Source organism: Hirundo rustica, chromosome 10 (genome assembly GCF_015227805.2).
Source record: "Hirundo rustica isolate bHirRus1 chromosome 10, bHirRus1.pri.v3, whole genome shotgun sequence".
NCBI lineage: Eukaryota > Metazoa > Chordata > Aves > Passeriformes > Hirundinidae > Hirundo > Hirundo rustica.
Genome location: NC_053459.1, coordinates 22353158 through 22371716, shown reverse-complemented (window position 1 = coordinate 22371716; position 18559 = coordinate 22353158). Strand labels below are relative to the sequence as shown.

General features: G+C 46.0%; 1 protein-coding gene across 1 annotated transcript in view; it reads left to right on the top strand.

Annotated features, from left to right (window-relative positions):
* LOC120757001 (multiple epidermal growth factor-like domains protein 6) overlaps positions 1–18559 on the top strand; it is a 187653-nt gene that overhangs the window by 156651 nt on the left and 12443 nt on the right. The window contains exons 23-30 of the mRNA XM_058421901.1: positions 1384–1512; positions 6965–7093; positions 9155–9283; positions 9760–9885; positions 10860–10988; positions 11796–11924; positions 13009–13140; positions 18076–18204. Coding sequence (XP_058277884.1) covers positions 1384–1512; positions 6965–7093; positions 9155–9283; positions 9760–9885; positions 10860–10988; positions 11796–11924; positions 13009–13140; positions 18076–18204 — 1032 coding nt within the window. The remainder of the gene's footprint in view (positions 1–1383; positions 1513–6964; positions 7094–9154; positions 9284–9759; positions 9886–10859; positions 10989–11795; positions 11925–13008; positions 13141–18075; positions 18205–18559) is intronic.

Sequence of the window (18559 nt, the reverse complement as noted above, 5' to 3'; positions counted from 1 at the left end):
GTCTGAGTGGGGAATGTTATGTGCTTGTGCAGGCAGTGCCAGAGGGACACAGGGAGTGCTGGCTGTTCCTGAACTGAAGCAGCAGTCAATGCCTCTGCAGTCCTGGGCTCTGCAAGGGCAGGGCTCCAGCAAAGGGGGTTCTGTGAGTCCTTTGTGACCCGTTTGAGCGCAGACAACCTAAGTATCATCTTCTCCAGAAAAGATGTTTCTGTGTTCGCCCACTGCTGCAGGGCTGGGCATATAATGCAATTCCAGCTAAACAGGCAAGGACCTAAACCATTCTTTGATGACACCAGTGCTACTCTGACCTGGCAGAGAGCTGTGAATTAGTGTGTGAGGTTGTTGGTCAGTGTAGATGATGATAACCATTGAGGGATTCTCTTGGGAATCCAGTCATTCTGATTTCATGGTAAGTGTGAGGATTGGATTTTAAATATAAGTTGGTATTGAACAAGGAGGACAAAGAGATAAGTTTTACTGAACTACTGCTTATTTCATGAGCACCATCACTCCTAAGGTTGATTTGGGGGTTCTATGAAAAGAATGCTGTACAGTTATGTATCTATGGATTGGTTATTATTCAGTGTAACACAATATACTGAACTGTGTGACATAATATATGCACTTATAAAGTCTAAACACACACACAGAGGTTAAATTAAGGCTACATAGAGAATGTATTTCTAAACTCTGCATAACAGCCTTAGTGTTCCTGCAGTGCAGCATTTGGGGTATGATGTGGCCACTGACAAGCACTGATCTTTATTTTCACTGCTGTCAGCACTGGTGCAGATATAAATTGAATCCATAGGGCTGCTCTTCCTTAGTCCAGGTTCAGTTCCAGATGTAGGTGCAGAGCTCCTTCGGAACCCTGGGGTTGTTTTGCTACGTTTAATTTGTCTTGGTTTTCTCTACCATTCATTTGCCAGTTTTTCATTTCAGCACTGAACTGCACCACTGTGGCTTCGCTTCACTGTTAAAGAACCTTCAGAAAAGTGTCAGGACAATAAATGGGAGCAGAGGTTTTGCATTTCCAAAAGGAGGGAGGTCAGCAGGGATGCCCCTGGAGTCTTGTATTATGTTGAATTATTTCCTCTGTCCACTACAGAGGCACAAGGAACAGCTTATGTGAACCCAGCTCCATTCTCTCACTTGTTTTGTGGCTTTTCAATATTCTCAGCCCTGTTTTCCTGTGCAGAAACCTGTTGATTGTGTAAAAGGGTCACATTTTTCCGAGATGCACATAGCAGAACTGGGCAGGCTTAACCCTTGATGCAACTTTGGTCCTTAAGCATCAGTGAAAAGACGAGATGAAGTTCATGCAGGTTAAAAAAAGAAGCAGGAAGGAATGCTGTGCTGAAAAGGAATGTTTTGCATTTCCAGCTTGTCCAGATGGATTCTTTGGGATTGACTGCCACCAGGTGTGCAAGTGCAAGAATGCTGCTGGCTGTGACCATGTGCTGGGCTCGTGTCGCTGCCTCCCGGGCTGGCTGGGGGAGAGCTGCGAGCAGCGTACGTACAGCCCTGCTCCCAAACCCCTGCTCCTAAACCCCTAAACCCCTTCTTCCAAACTCCCAAACCCCTGCTCCTAAACTCCCAGACCCCTGCTCCCAATCCCCCAAACCCCTTCTCCCAAACTCCCAAACCTCTGCTCCCAAATCCCCAAACCCCCAAACCCCTGCTTCCAAATCCCCAAATGCCCTGCTCCCAAACCCCTGCTCCCAAACCCCCAAACCCCTGCTCCCAAACCCCCAAACCTCTGCTCCCAAATCCCTGCTCCCAAACCCCTTCTTCCAAATCCCCAAACCCCTGCTCCCAAATCCCTGCTCTTAAACCCCCAGACCCCTGCTCCCAAACCTCTCTGGGAACCGGGAGAATGCCCTGACAGGCCACACCTTCACATAAGTCACGTTCCTTCCCAAAGATGCCGAAAAAGGGAACAATTTTTGGTGGCTCTGTAAAATCATCAAATCTTCTATTATTTTTTAGCTCATCAAGCATGATAAGCATCAGGTTTTAAATAGCAGAGCTGTCTCCTGCCATATGACAACACCCTGCTTTTTTATTTTTGTGTGACATTAAGAGATTAAATGTTGTGTATCTGTTTCTGGTGTCTCTCATCTAGTTATCAATTATAAAGTGTCAGATTACAAATGCATAAAGTGGAAAAATCAGAGCTTTATTTTGTTTCTTGAGCGTGACAAAATAGGCTTTTAAAGTAATAATTAGAAAATTTATTTGTTTTAAAATAAAAGTTAGCTTCCTAGATGTTCACAAGTATGGATTATCCCACAATTTTTAAGCTAACAAAGTGCTTGTATACATATACAAAATACATATTGTGTATACATATATAAAATAGGCTATTCTGAGAATTTTTTTACTGCATTTTGTGGGAAATCAAGATATTTGCTTTAGCTGCCTGGAATTACATATGGAGATCACCAAGCCTGTTTGCAAAGTTTAGCAAATAAGTGAGGTATTTTTAACATTTTCAGGTCTTTTGCTTCTCGACTTTTTTATTTTCCTTCAGGATGATGTCATGGTCTAAGCTTCCTTTTGAAAATATGAGTGCTGTCTGCAGGAGTGGGGTGTAGAGCTGGGCTCCAGGGCAGCTTCACAACGAGCCAGCTCTGTTAGGGGACACTTCTTTAATCCACAGATCGTGGCTTTCTGCAATAGAAAAGTGGTTTAGTTCAGAAAATTGAGAGAAATGTGGCTTGTATTGAGGCAGTGTTGTTCTCCAGCCATACGCTGTTTTATCTTCAGCCCTGTTTGGGGGCAGTGCTTGCTCTTCATAATATTTTCCCCTCATTTTCCCCCACCACTCAACACAGCCCATCTTCTGAGAAGGCTTCTCCTGCAAAATCCCCTCTCTTTTGTGTACAGCTGGGTCTGTTCTGCTGAATCCTCCCAATTTTAGGCAGGTTTTTTGACTCCTCATGCCCTCCCACAGGAGCACTTGGCTCTGCACCTCCCACCACCTGAAATGCTGGTGATAACCCAGCTTTTGGGTGTAGATTAATGGAGTGAGCACAGCACAAAAGCAGACCAGAGTCACTTTTACCTATCCCACAGATCAGAAGGGGTGCTGCTGATCAGGTACAATATTTGCTTCTTGGTCACAGCCTGTTTTTCCTGTCAAGGCACAGTGCTGGCAGTGTGTCACTTTGCCCCTTCCCCAATCCTTAGCATTAGGGATGGGAAGCTTTGCTACATATTTCATTAAAAAATTCAATTAAGAAATGCATCTCCTTCTCCACGGCCTCTGGTGCCCTGCCCTACTCACATTAGGGAAGAAACCCTGTTTATTATCTTGTGCCAGAGCCCTCAGAGCTTTGTGCTGGGTTGATTTATTTCTCCTGCTGGTGAAGGTGCCAAAGCCTCCGAGGCCTCTGTGAGTGCGAGGTCATTTAACAGTGCAGGGTGTCTCCTCCTTTTCTCTTGGCTATGTGAGGGATCTTCATTTTGATTTTACCACTGGGCCTCATCCACGTTGCTGCTCTCAGAGCAAGGTGGGAGACAGCTCAGCACTCCCCATCCTCCCAGGGTGTTTAATATTCACCTTGCCTGTTCCTGGGACCCGCCAGCTCCAGCAGCTGGAAGGACAGCACTCGTGTGGAAGTAATCAGATTGCAGGCAATGTGCTGGAGGATATTGAGGAATAATTTTGGCATCATGGGATTTGAATTGATCCTAAGCCAGCCATGCAGTGAGTTTTATACTCTGCTATCTAATTACAGGCAATACGGACAGTGATGCCTTTTGTTGAAGCTGCCTAATGCTTTCCATTACCAGACCGTGGGTTTCAGTTGTTTGAAAATGAATTATGCTAATCTGGGGTGAAATCTGCCAAGCAAGCTCTGCCTCAGCTTCAGTTTGTGCTCAGGGATTTTATTTGGGGATTTTTTTGAGTGTCCACCTGAGGTGTTTTAGGTTTCCAAGGAAGAGGCTTAGGAAAAGTATGTTGCCTATTCTTTCTCTCTCTCTTTTTTTTTAATATATATATATATATATATATATATTTTTTTTTTTTTTCCCTCTTAATGGACTGTTTCACTGAGTGCTGTGATACCTCAGTGATACAGGAGTGAGGACCTGACATTTGGCATTTCTTTGTGATAGAGATCTAACTTTCCTTTCTGGGTACTCTGGAACTGTTCAAGGCCAGGTTGGAAGGATCAGGAAGGCACAACCTGATGTAGTAGTGACATCCCTGTTCATGGTGGGGGTTGGAAATTCATGATCTTTAGAGCCCCTTCCAACCCAAACCATTCTGATTTACTGCAAATTGATCCAAAGTTTGCAAACCTAAAAAAAAAACAACCAAACCCTCCAAAAATCTCGTGTTGCATATGGTCTGAAGCAGATGTACACAGTTCGGCATCTGAATTTTGCCTTAATTCTATCAGTACTAAACGTGCCTCTTTCTGGAGCTGTTGGAGCTCAGCAGAATCTTCACTGAAGTGGCTCCTTGTGGTAAAAAAGAGACTACACTGGTTTGAAAAATAAATGACTACAGAAAAATTTACTCAGCCAGAGGCACTGATAACGGGGGTTTGACATTTCATGGTGTGCGAGCACTTGAATTTGCAAATTCCTTGTTCTTTTAAAGCTAAAGCTTCATTTTATGGAGAATAATCCACAGAAGTCACTTGAAAACAAAGCTACTGGACACCCTATAGAACATTAGAGCCCATCATTTTCCTGTTCTCCTGGGCACTTTTGATGGCTGTTTTCTTCTAGTCTGGAAGAAAAGTCTCCAGTTTCATGTGTTCCTTACTCTGCACGCAAAAAGGGACTTTAAAGACTGCAAACAAATAAATCCTCCTCTTGCAGAGGAAAGACACCAAGAGGAAAGTTTTGAACCAGGAAGAAATCCAGTAATTTAAACCTTTGGATTATGTTATCCTTTTTCTCTCATCGTGAAGAAAGAAAAGGCCCAGGGATATTTGTACATTCTGTTGTGGAACTCCACAAAATAGCTTCAGGATGTCACTTTTTACCTTCATCTTCAGAAAAGTACTTTGAAAATCAGAATTGTTCCACCATGAAGCAGAAAACCGTTTGTGTCCACTCAGTAAAATAGTTAAAATTTTCTTCTCCAGAAATTTCTGCTTTCTTACCAGAATTTTCACTGAGACACTGTTGTCTTCTGAAACACTCTATTGTCTTTTTGGTACATGTAACAAGAGCTTTGCACACATACCCCAAAAACCTCACGCAAACCACTGGTAACCGGTCAGGGGATCTGGTGATGAGCTGGTTTTTCCTTTGGCTTGCTTGTGCTATAGTTCTGGTCTGTATTGTGGAAATATTTAGTTCTGCTCCCAAAAACCGAGCCAGAGCTCTGTAGATGTGCTGAACTTTTCACTTGGCAACCAAGCTTCATTTGCAGAACAAACTTTTAGCTGTGATGGGACTGAGCTCCTGCTCTTTCTTGTGGTTTCAATGTGGACGGGGTCCAAGCGATGACAAGAACGAGCAGTGTGGAAAAGAAGTCCTGGGAGGAATGGTGTCTGAGAACCAGGCTGGGAAGCTGGAAGGCCTCAGTTGAGGAGCAGTGGGCTGAGAATGGGTCAGAGACTGTCAACCAAGTTCACCTCTAAGATCAAGGTGGTTTCACACCTCCCTTCTGTCCCCAGGGAGCTGCTCCTCCACAGCGCTGCATCATGTTCATCATGACACCCTGAAAGGCAGAGAAGTTTGGTGAAAATGCACTGTTTGGCTGAGAAATGTGGAAGATGTCACATTCAGCGAGTGCAGGACGCTCCCCTGGGTCAGGGACCCTGGCTATTTTTGCCTCTCCAGTGCATGCCAGAAGTGCTGCAGGGATGAGGGGCTCTGACAGGAATCCCTGCAATGCAGAACAAAAACTGTTCGAGGACGTGACCCAGCTCCATCAGCCCACTTTGTATCGTTTTGGATGCTATCTGAAGAAAACAGGGTAGCAGAACTGTTTGTTTTCCACCATTCAGAGCTATCCAAATCTCCAGTGCAGTGGAGACTGCAGGAATTTTATCACTGCCATTTTTCACGGGCAGCGGCACTGAAAGCGGAGCGTTTGCTCGCGAGGTGACTGCCTTAAGTTTTCACCTGGGAGCCGGCTGCTTAACCAAACTCATTGAAAACATCACCCCTCTCGGGCCAAAGAATGAGAGTCTGGGTGAGCAGAGGCACCCAGCTGTGAAAAATGAACACTGAAAACAATGAAGTTGTCAGTTCTCTTACCAGGATGCAAATAAATACCGGGGCTGTCAGGCTGGCGGTTCTGCTGGACCATTAGTTTAGCACAAAGACGTTCTGCAGAGCAGGGGATGACAGCTGATCCATCACCCCAGTGATCCGGCCCTCCATAGAAACCTCCTCAGAACGGGCTGTGGTACATATTTTTTAACCCACATTATTATGTTAGGCTTTCATAAGACACATTATCTCTAAACTGCGAGTTGTTGCAGAGCAGTTTCAGTTTATGTGATCTTAATTTGCAGAATATATTTTTTTTCCAAATACCTTTTGCAGTTTATGCATTGGCTGCTATTTTAGACTTAGCAGTGCTGAGTTAACAGTTGAACTTGATGATCTTAAAGGTCTTTTCAAACCTCAGTGATTCTATTTTTGTTTCTAGAGTCAGATATGGTTAATATATGGAGTTATATATGTGTATATATATTTCTAGGGATGGTGAAGCCACCATTCCTTGAAGTGTTCAAAACACAAGTAGACACAGCACTTTGTGATTTGGTTTAAGGATCATGATGGTATTTGGCCAAAGGCTAGACTGATGGTCTTGAAGACCTTTTCCAAAGACATTCTGTATGGATTGAGGCACCCTTATGATGTGAAAAGTGTCCTTGGAATACAGCTCCACTGTGATTCCCCTGGCACTGCATGGTGTCTCGTGCTTGCTCTGTGCTTCCTTGGATGCTTCCTGATGGGGTTTTATGGAATTCTGTCGTTGCAGCCTGCCAGGGGAACAGCTACGGGCCGGGCTGCAGGAACACTTGTCACTGTCACAACGGAGCTCTCTGTCACCACGTAACCGGGACGTGCCTTTGTAGCCCGGGCTGGAAAGGAGCCACCTGCCAAGAAGGTACAGTTGGAAATTCAAACCCCTGCCTATGGATTATAGGAGGGAAGAATAAAACCTGTGTTTGGGGAAAGCTCACTGGTATTTTAGCTCTCAGCTCGTTGCCCTGTGTTGTCAGTGGGTTTGGATCTGCAGTGACGTGAATTGGTCCATTAAATTAATCCCTGACGCTGTGTTGTAGGATTCTAGTGTACACAGGGCAGAGGGGTGAATCAGCCATAAACTGGAAAGAGCTGATTTTGAAGGCTGATGAAGGGAGAAAAGGTCCATAAAACTCCCAGCTATGATGCTGAAATGAAGCTCTGTTTCTTTTCTAAGGGCTGCTTTACTGCCCCATGCACCAGACTGATCCTCAGCATTACCTTGTGCTGTTCCAGACAGAGCCTAAATCCAGAACATGTGAAAGGCATTGAGCCTTCCAGCCTTGGCAATCAGACCCATACACGAGGCTCAAACACAAGCCCAGCTCCACAGAGCCTTAAGAAGAGGCTGGCAAAGAAAGGCTGCGCTGGGGATTGCATTGCACATCCCAATCCATGCATCCCAGGCACGGATTAGGAAAAGTCAGTCCATCCCTGTTGCAGAAGCTCCTTGTTCTGTGCCTTCCCCACGAGGTCCCTGAGGTTGCAGCAGTACCATGGAGCTGGGAATGCTGCTGTGAGTGCTCCTGGGTGAGCAGGGATTTGGAGTCAGCACCTCCACTCAGACTCTGCCCTTCAGGATCTGAGAGGATTGTTGGGGAAAGGGGATGAAAGCTGGCAGCGGTAGAGTGATATTTAAATTTAGCACGTTCCCCTTTTAAAACTGGACATGAAGAGGCCTTTCCATGAAGGATTTAAAAATTGGGAAGGCACCGAACTCTTCTTGATGACATGTTAGGCATGACCTAAGTTTTCCTCTTGTCCAAGGGCCACAAATACAAAACCAAAATGAAAGGTACAAAAGATGTCTCAAACATTTTCGCTTTAAATACGTGTTTGGGGATTTCTTTTCTCTTTGAAGTGAGGAGGTAGAATAATTGTGTGAGGCTTGGGGAGCCATCCTCTGGCACATGGCAAAGGTGTGTGGGTTTTTTGCCCAAAAATTCGGTTCTATCCATAGAAATTGGTTGTGATAGGAATTAATAGACTTGCCTAATTAAAATTAAGTAAATGGTGAAATGTCATCTGCCAGCTCTGGGCAGCGGGATCAGTTAGAGAAGGAGCTGTGATTTTAAGAGGACTGTACAAAAAAAAAATCTGAGAACATAGGAAATAAAGAACTACACTCCCCTGTGTTGAAAAAGCTGGAAGGGAAAAAAAAAAAAAAAAGAAAAAAAAAAGAAAAAAAAAAGAAAAAAGTTTTATAGATACAAATAGAAAGTCTCGTGTTTATTTGTTGGGTCACTAATTCACTTCATCACCTACTTTGTTCCATGACCAGTTTTACAATGGTCAGAGTAATTCCTTATCAGTTGTATCCTCATTTCTGCTTGGTTGTATCTCCCACAGCATCTTCCAGGGCCAGAGGGGCTCTTGTGGGAAATGGATTTGTTAGAATTCTCAAAGCCTGACAGAAGGCTCACATAGTATGCATTTGTATGCAAACTCTGAGATAAAAGAGTGCCGACTTAGACAGGCCATGGAATGGGACAGACATGGTTCAGAGAGAAATGGAACTAGAAACAGGTTTCAAAGGATGGCCTCGATACTTTGGAGAAATAGAACTGTGAAAGGTGCATTGTAGTATGACCCACAAGGGGTAATTTTAGATGATTGGCTTTAAGGCATCAGCAGCATTGTGTGACAAAAGCTGATAGGCCAAAAAAAACATTTATAATGTGTTGTAATTAGGAAATAGTTTGGCTTCTGATTGTGATGGTGTGAATTGTAACATCTGTACTGTCTCACCCTTCACATGAGACTGAAGATGGAATAAAAGTCTATAAAACGCCTCTCAGTTGCCCCATGGCTGGGTCAGAAAAAGGCACAATCTGACAGGCTGTGAGGTGGGAGAGGTGGTGCTGAACCTGTGTCCTGCTCCTGCACTTCCTGATGGAAGGTTTTCCCCTGCCTCCCTTCACAGCCTGTCCCCCCGGGTGGTACGGAGCAAACTGCCTGCAGCGCTGCCTCTGCCACGGCCAGGCCACCTGTGACCCCGTGAGCGGCGAGTGCCAGTGTCCCCAGGGCTGGACGGGGACAGCCTGCGAGCTGGGTGAGTCCCACCACCCCTCCAGCACCTTGGTTCTCTGAAAGGAAGTTCAGTTGTGCTGGGGTCTGGTTCGAGACAACTGGGACAGAAGGATGGGAAACACCGGGTGGGGAGAAGTTAAAAAAAAAAATGGGGTTGTTTAGTCAGAAATGAGAAGGCTGAGGGGAGACATGATACTGGTTCTTGAACTTATCCATGGTGCTGGAAGCTTCCTGGGCAGAGGAGAGGCATAAGCTAGACTTTGTCCTTTGGGAAAGGGAGGATAGAAAATGAGCTCCCTTTAAGGAGGAAGAAAGAAATCCTTAAAGAGAAAAATGGTGTGTTTCTAGAGAATTTTGCCAAAGGAGGCTTCCAAATTTCCTTCACTGAAGGTTTTTAGGCCCAGTTTAGGTGGCTCATCATGTTGCAGAGGCATGAGGGAGTTCCTGCTGGGGTTGCTCCAGCCTGGCCCCCCATCAGCCTCGCCCATCCCGTTTCAGAGTGTGGGGACGGGCAGTTTGGAGAGGGCTGTGAGCAGAACTGCAGCTGCCACCACGGGGTTTGTGACCAGCCCTCAGGGAAGTGCCTCTGCCATGCTGGCTGGACCGGGGACCGCTGTGATGTTGGTAAGGGCAGCTCCTTCTGCAGATCCTTCCTTTTAACCGTCAGCCATTTCTGCCAGCTTTCTATTTTCTGTCTTAAATTTCCAGTATTCTTCAGGCCAGTCAGGATTTGTGCCCTCTCACCCCATCTCAGACCCACAGGCAGGTCTCTGCCCAACCGTGCCCTTGTCCAAATCATTTTATCTCCTCCTACCTCTGTTCCCTGCCTGCTGAGAAAATGAAGGTATTTCTCTACCTTAGACACGCAAAGAAGAACACATGAGAGGGAGGGAGTTTTAAGGAGAATTTTCCAGATCAGCCATCTGCTGCTAAGGTTCTGTGGGTCACTGAGGGGAGCTCAACAGACTGTGATGGTTCAGAGAGTTCAGATGTGGCACATGACCCAGATCTGACACAGCTGTTTGGCATGCTTAGAGCCATCTGAATCCCTGAAGCAGGGGTTAAATCTCATACACAGGTGACTTCAAACATGCTTTCAGCTCAGCCTCTAAGGTGCTGTGCTTTCAGCAAGCCGCAAGCAGCTTTCTGAGGTCTCCTGAGGTGCTGAGGACTCACAAAGCCTCAGTCACAAGCACAACCTGTAAAGCCTTCTCAGTGCCCACCTCCCTTTCTTTTTAGTCACTTTGCAGGGACCCGGGAGGTGGAAGCAGTTCCTGGGCACAGGTCCCCCTGCTCAAACAGCTGTCCCTGTGTGCGTAGCTGTGTCAAAGCAAACAGCATCACCCTCTCTGTGGATCCCATCTGGATTTGCACCTCCAGGCTGTCACTCGGCATTGCAAACTTTCCTGTGCAGACTCGGCAGCAGCAGCATTAAATACTTCTAATATCTTTAGCATCTTCACTGATATTTTCTGGCCATGCAGTCTGTTAAATATGCTCCTGAGCAGGAGCTGAGGCCAGGAGGATGCCGGCTGGTGGCTGGTGGAAGCTGCTCCCCAGGCAGCAGGTGGAACCTTGCTCTCTCTGCTTGCCCCCAGCCTGCCCCCCGGGATTTTTCGGCAAGCGCTGCGAGGAGCGGTGTGACTGCGCCCACGGCTCGTCCTGCCACCCCCAGACTGGAGCCTGTCACTGCGAGAGGGGCTGGCGAGGGAGGCACTGTGACAAACGTGAGTGGATGAATCAGTGGAGGCAGCTCGGGTTGGGGTGCACCTTCTCCCCAAACCCAGAGGAGGTTTAGCCACTGACAGATATTTTCATGCCCTCACTCAGGTTGGGCTGGAGGTGTGGACGCCCGGGGCCCTGCCACCAGGGTGGTCGTGCCTCAGCCCTGGAGGGGCAGAGGCAAATGGGGAGAGGCACGCCTCTAGGCTAGGGTGAGAGAGGCCCCTTCTCCCATGGGCCTTGGCAGCCCCATGTTAATGGCGTGTAGATTCTGTTATTTCGTTGGTTTGTCCGTTTATGTCACCCCTGTTCAGCCCCATTCACCATATATGTATTTACTCCAGAATGTTCTCCCTTCCCTTGATCCCCATTGGCTCGCTTTTGCCATGGTGCCCCGCCCCTGTTGCCCTATTGGTTCTCCCAACCTTTAGCCACGCCCCTGCACCACTGTCCTTTATCCCCATTGGCCCTTGACCCTCAGCTCCACCCCTTTGCCCCCTATTTAACCCCGAACCCTCCGATCAGTCCTTGTCCCTGCACCCATTTGACGCTGTCCTACCCCCAGACCCCTTTGCACCCTGTTCTTGTTCCTGCAATAAAGCCGGATACAGTTTTGGGATACCCCAAGGAGATCCCGGCCCTTTGCTGTGTCGCTGGCGATCTCACAGCAGCGCGCTCAGGGACGCAGGCCGCTCTCCGGGACCGGCTGCGGCCCGCGCCGTGGCACCGAGGTGCCGGCAGGGATGGGTGCGTGCCGGGGGCGGCTTTGTCCCGTCCCGCTGGCCCTGACAGCGTCGGTGTCCCCCCTGCAGCCTGCCTGCCGGGCCGCTACGGCGCGGGATGTGCCCGGCGGTGCCGCTGTCCCGCGGGAAGGCCCTGCCACCACCTGACGGGCGCCTGCGGATGTCCCCCGGGATTCACCGGCCACGGCTGCGACAAGAGTGAGTTTGCTACGCGCGGCGCAAATGCTTCCCTTGTGGGTTGATTCGTAGATTGGTTTCTTGAGTCAAAACGTGGTGATGTGGATGCCTGAAGAAGGAGGAGGGAAGATGGCCCAGGGCTGCCTGTCCCTCGCCCAAGTGGTTTGGCCAGCTCTGAGCTCTGTGCCAGCGCAGTTTGGGCTGCTGGGGTTTGCCCTCTCGGTGTTTGCAGCTGTTGGACTGGCAAGGAGCAGCCAGGGGCTGAACTGGACCCAAACAGGCTGAGGATGTGCCAGTGAAGCTCAGCCCTGCCCACGGCCAGTGCTGTGCTGTCAGTAAAGCAGCAGCTCAGCTTTTGTTGGCCTTGTCCCTGTGCGAGGCTATCTGTTCCTGCTCTCGGAGCTCATGGAAAGGACATTTTCTGGCTTTCCTTAGTTCTTTGTCACCCAGAGCTGTCTTTGGAAGCAGGCTCCTGCTCTGACCGCAGCTGCGACACCCTGATTTCGTTCTTCCCTGCAAAACTTTGCCTGAGCCCTGTTTTAGCCAAAGGAGAGCCAGCAATAAATTCGAATTGAAAGGACTGACTTCAGTGTCCCATATCCTCCCCCACAGGACTCTAAATGCTGACCCACATCCCGGGCAGCTTAATGGAAATGAGATGTAAGAATTAAAGGTGGAAGGTCCAAAGCCTGTAGGCAATGTGGCTGTCAGCAGGCAGAGTGAAACCTGTGGAGATGTTGATGTCGCAGCCGCTTTGCAAGTTTAAACTCTCTGCAAAAGGTAGAATGTCTTTATCCACACGCCTGGTCCCTTAGGAATTATACTGTTATTTTAGTCAATTTTACCTGACATTTCCCTATGATTTTTTTTCTAGTGACAAGAAAATTGTATCTGGCCCTTGACAGTTGGGCACAAATTGACTGAACAAAACAAAATCAAGCAGTCAAGTAACCCCCAAGTAAATGTAATAAATCCAAAGTCCCGGAGGAGAGCGTCATTCCGTAGGCAGGGATTTTATTTAATAAATTTCAGCCCTCTCTTTGTTGGAGTGCTATGTTTACCAAGACAAATTTAATTTATTGGTTTGCATTTCTTCTTCCCAAAGCTTGTCCACCGGGCACGTATGGGCAGGACTGTCACGGAGTGTGCCAGTGCTCTGCTGAGAATCAGGAATGTCACCCTGTCACCGGCCACTGCTCCTGCAGCCCGGGCTACCACGGGGCCCACTGCCACCTCCGTGAGTATTTTTGGGGCTTGCTGCCTTTCTGACAGGGAACTGAACATTGCAGGAGCATCTGCTGGTGCACTGGGTTCATCTGTGTCAGGACAGCGGTGACTAAGAGAAGTCGAGGTTAATTAGAATATAAAAGTTACACTATTACAAATAAGTTACAGTACAAGAAGTAAGCGTAGGCTGGGTTAATTTACACTAAAAAAGTAGTTGTGTTATTGTAAGGAATTAATTTTTAAAAACATTTTCTAAAAAAAAAATCATTGACAATTCTTGTTCAAAAATGTAATTAATTCAATCCTTCAAATTAATTTTTAAAACCACCAGGTTTACCAGCTAAATTTTTTCCAATCTCATGCCACGCCTAAGAGCATAAAGATCATTCTCTGCATTGCATCTCTCAGCTACACCTGGATATTGCACAGCTCTGTCATTTCCAGATACCAAGTCCAAAATACTTCCCGAAATCTCTGCGTGCTCAAGTAAGGACAAATGGTTATGAGAAAACAACAAGCTGAAATTGGCAATAAATCCAAGTGATTCATAAAGTCCTTTCAGTTGCAGAGCCTTCTGAGGAACAATCAAATTAAACCAACTGTTACTCTGGATTGAAAAATGGTGACTAGAGTAGAGGACAAAATGCCAACTGGCCCAATGCTCCATCATAAAAAAATATTCCCAGATCCACATGGCTCATGCCGGTATTTTAGGACATCTGTAAAGTTGTTTCTGGTGGAATGTGGCAATTGATAAAAAACATAGACCAAAGCAGCCAATAAAGGAGACAGTTAATTACCTTTTTATTTACAACTTTAATTTTGGTTTTATTCCATGGCTTGTAATAGTCTCATTTAGAGGAGGAAAAAAGAAAAAGAGGAGGGGAAAAAAAAAAAAAAGCTGTTGTCTTTCTTGCTCTGTTTTTCTCTCTTTGGCGAGTGCTGATTTCCCTTTCTTGGGAATCCAGTACAGCTCTGTCTGGCTTAATTGCTTTCTTGATTACAAAAGCCAGCTGTCACATATACAGCTCTAGTAAGGGTTAAACCACTGTTTTATTCCTTGAGCAGAAATAGGAGACTCACTTTAGAGATGGGCCTTTGTATTGGCATCACGTCATCACAAGTTATTCTTTAAAATATAAATTATAAATAAAATACAAAGGATTGATTCTGTCCTCTGTGCATCAGTTTTTGCTGTAAGTGAGATCGAAATCTGGCCTTCAGTTCTGGGACTGGAGCCATCTGGATCCATTATACATTAGATTATAATAAATGTTATAGTAGAGCAGTAGTGGAGATCAACTATTTAACAGGATCATTTTAAAAGACTTAATCATGGTCAGCCTATTACCTTTATGTAGCAATTTCTCAGTAGTCATTACCTGTGTGTGTAGCACTAAATCTCTCATTACAGTAAATGTCGTCAAACTCACTTAGATACTTGAGGTTTTATTTCAGAATTTTAAAATTTAAAGCATTAACAATTACACTGAAGTTGTGATAGAAAAGATATAAAAAGATTAATTGCAAAATAAAATCTGCGTTATGCTGCATTCAGGAGGGATTTTTACCATGGATTTCTGTGCAGCTGGGATTAAACCTAAAGAGTATGAGATCTGAGATTTCATGGTGTTTTGTACTCTGAGATACCAAAAACACACAGCAAATTCTTAAACACAGGTTCATTAGATATTTGTTGGAGAAATAATGAAATTATGGAAGTTCACAGAAAAATACTGCTCTGTCTTGGATTTGTTCCTGTTGTCCCCTGTGCCACTCGTAGACAGACACAAAAAATAGAAGGAGAACAGTTAATTGAGAATTATTTAAAGCTTAGGTCGGTGGAGGGAGAGATTGTGGGCCTGATTCTGAAGTGACTGACTGAAAACCCAGGATGGCTCGCGTGACTTTGGTGGGAATACTCCCAGTTCCTGCTGTCCTCACTGCAAGGAAAGCTGGGGCTGCTCCAGGGTGAAGAAGCTCTTGCTAGAATATTAAAACCAGCACAGGGAGCCGCTCCCAAATGGGCTCAGGTCCAGTCAACATGTGGTTGGATGCTGCTGGAAACAGTTTCTGGCAACTGTTGCCGTATTTATAGTACAGTGAAAAAAGGTTCAAGAAAGTATCTATAAAAGGTGTAGTTGGCTGGGAAATCAAATTTCCAGGAGCCAAGAGCAATGGGGCTTTCATGTTCTCAAATTTTGGAGTGAGGAGCTGAAAAAGTCTCTTGGCAGGGTCCAGAGGAAACAGACAAACTAGCAATAAGGTTCCCATCACTTGTCCGTAACTTGGTGGATGGGCAGATCTACTTGTTAAAAGGAGTAAAAAGCAATAAGTGGTGCTGAAATGATTTTAAAAAAAAAAAAAAAAAAAAAAAGAAGCATGATATGTTTCTGTGACATTGACTGGGCTGGGAGCACCCAGAGCCAGAAAGATCTCAGCAGCTTCACCCTCAAGCTGTAGGTGACGGGATGTGTCAGAAGAGATTATTCGACAGTGCGATTAATAGCGTCGGTCAGAAAAGCCTCAGCGTGTGCAATTGCTGTGGAAAGATTTAGGAGCTCTTGGTCACGACAAACCCACTCAAAGCAGAGGGAAAAATCAGGAAATGAGGTGGAAATCTGTCTGCCACTCTTTTGTGCGCAGAAAAAACATAAGTCAGAAGCGCAGGAATCTGTTAAATTAGAAAATGTCTTCATGAGATAACTGGTGGTGCAAGAATAGCCCTCTCTGCAAAGGCAGAGCCTACTGAAGTGGTGGGACGTGGTGCAAATTGCCCTCGTTATCTGCATCAAAATTCTTCTGCAAAGTACTAACAGATGAGGTGGCCTTGTTACTGACCATGTGCACATTGCAGCAGCTGAACGTGCCCTGCTTGTGCTGCTCCTTCTCCAGCCAAAATACAGGAAATACTGCAAGGAGAAAGGATTTGGTAAGGAGGGAATTACTGCATCCCGCTCGGTAATGGAGCAACTACTGCTAGCCTTGAGCTAAGGAATAGCTCTGAAAGCTTTGCCAGGGAGAAGCAGCATCTTATGGAGTCTGGGAGACAGAATTAAAAAAAAAAAAAAAAAAAAAAAAAAAAAAAAAAAGAAGGAGAAAATCCAAAAGGAAAGGAAGGAGGAAAAGAGAAACTCACACAGAGTAATTAAATCATTGGATCTGGATGAGTCCTTAACTTCAGGTCTTGGTGGGAATGAAGGGGGTGTTGCAGGGCTCACTCCTTGATGCCAAGGCTTGCACCTGAAACAGATTTTGCATCCTGGCAGATGGAAGCACTGATGACAGAGCATTTATTGAGAGGAATGTGTGTTTGAGAAGGGCTGGGGAGAGTATCTGCACGTTATAAAAGCGTGTATCTGTTTAGTCCTGATGATCTGCTATCCTAGTTTGAGCAGAAGCCAACGTTCAGTTTTATTTTAAAAGGCACCCCTTCAAAGCTTCCCCGTAAGCTCTCCCTCGCTATTGAATAGTTCAGAAAAGCCAGAGATCTCTCCAGCCATTCAGGCCATGCTTTCGTGCCTTTAGGAAAGACAAAATACATGAACTTATTTATGCACAGTTTGCAAGGGATCTGTTGCTTGGAGACGTGAGCAAATATATTTTCAACCAGGTGCCTAAAGTAGCCACAGGCTTTCCTTCTGCCAGGGAAGAGAAGGAAGGGGTGAGCAAAGAAATGACATTTAGAGGCAGTAGCGCAAGTGGAACTGTTGGATGGTGATCATGCTGCTCAAGCACCAGCTACTGCTTCCAGTACACTGGAAAATTAGGAGAATAACCTGCATCTCCAGAGTTCAGAGGTGGCACACTGGAGATTCACTGGTGCCCGTGCCCAGCAGCTCTGCCCAGCTCTTCCCCTCAGTTCCAGCCTCCATCCTTCTAAAGATGATCCTGAAGCATGGCACTAAGCATGGCTAATGCATTTGCATCTTCCTGGTCTTTTGTTTGATTCTTCTTGAGTGTTAGCTGTCCAAAGAGGAACTAGAAATCCTCACTACCACCTGGAAAACCTCTCCACAGACAGTTGGTTGCCATGTAACTCTGGCTCAGCAATCCATCCAGGTGTAATGATCCTTGTGTTTCTCACAAAATATAGCTGCTTTTTTTCCTCAAGGAATTTTCTGGCTTTGCATTTAAATAACGTTTCTCCCGTATCTCTCTTCTGAGAAGGTGTCTTTTCAAATTCTGTGTTGCTGTCGTGCACATTTTCATGGTCTTCCATCCACAGAGTTGGAAGGGAACTTAAATCCTATCCAGTTCCAGCCCCTGCCATGTGCAGGGACACCTTCCACTGTCCCAGGTTGCTCCAAGCCCTGTCCAGCCTGGCCTTGAACAATTCCAGGGCTGGGGAATCTACAGCCTCTCAGAGCAGCCACCAACAATGCCAGCTCCAGTTTGCAGGGAAGGAGTAGATTATAGAGGAAACAAACTTTCTCCAACTTAAACATTTTTAGAAGAGTGACCTACCCCATATCCGTAAAACAGCTGCTAAAAGAGGCAGAAATGGCTCACAGCTTCTCACTGGCTTGGGCAAACCAGGTGGCTGCTGCCCAAAGGAAGAGGGAGAGTGACCCCATCTCTGTAGGAGGGAAAGAGGGAAGACATTCATTTGGAACAGAAATCCCAAGAGGAAAAACTCTGTAGGATGGGGCTTGCTTTACATGCTACTGTCACATAAGGGGAATGGGAGAGTACAGAGCCAGGAGCAGCAGCACTCAGTCCAGCTCTCCAGGATTTCACGTTACAGTCAGTGCTGTCCCAAGGGCACATTGTCCAAAGCAGCCATCTGCTCCTCAGTGCCCACTGCTGGCCCTCTGGAAGTGATTAACATTAGAAAATTAAAATCAAACTTTTGATTGAAAGCAACAAAGTGCTTAAGACATGAAATGCAACAGGCCCAGTAGCAACCTAACCAAGTTGCTGGGTATTTTTTCTTTTAAAACAGGATGTCCAGAAGGTACTTACGGTTCAAACTGCCAAAATCCCTGTAAGTGCATGAACGGAGGCCACTGTGACCCTGCGTCAGGAACGTGTGATTGCGCTCCCGGTTTCATCGGAGCCAACTGCAGCAAAAGTAAGCCAACATTCATGTTCTGCTTCTGTCAAAACACAGCAAAAAGAAGCATTTGCATAAGAGCTCGTCAGAAAGAAAAAAACAGACAGATCCCAGCTACCTCTTCCTTGAATTGTAAATCAGGATTCCAGCTTTGTAAAAAAATCTCTTGCAAAATATTTTCCCTCGCTCCTGCGTGCATAGAAGCAAGGACACTTACCCCAGGATTACAACCTGCTTGTCCAAATTTATTTCTAGAGCCAGCTCAGCATGAATTGCTCAAGTTCCTTCTTCCTGTCCAAAATTTCAAGGTTGAGAAATTATCTCAATATTTTGCTTCACACTATGGTGCCATTAGTTTCAATAAATGGGAAAA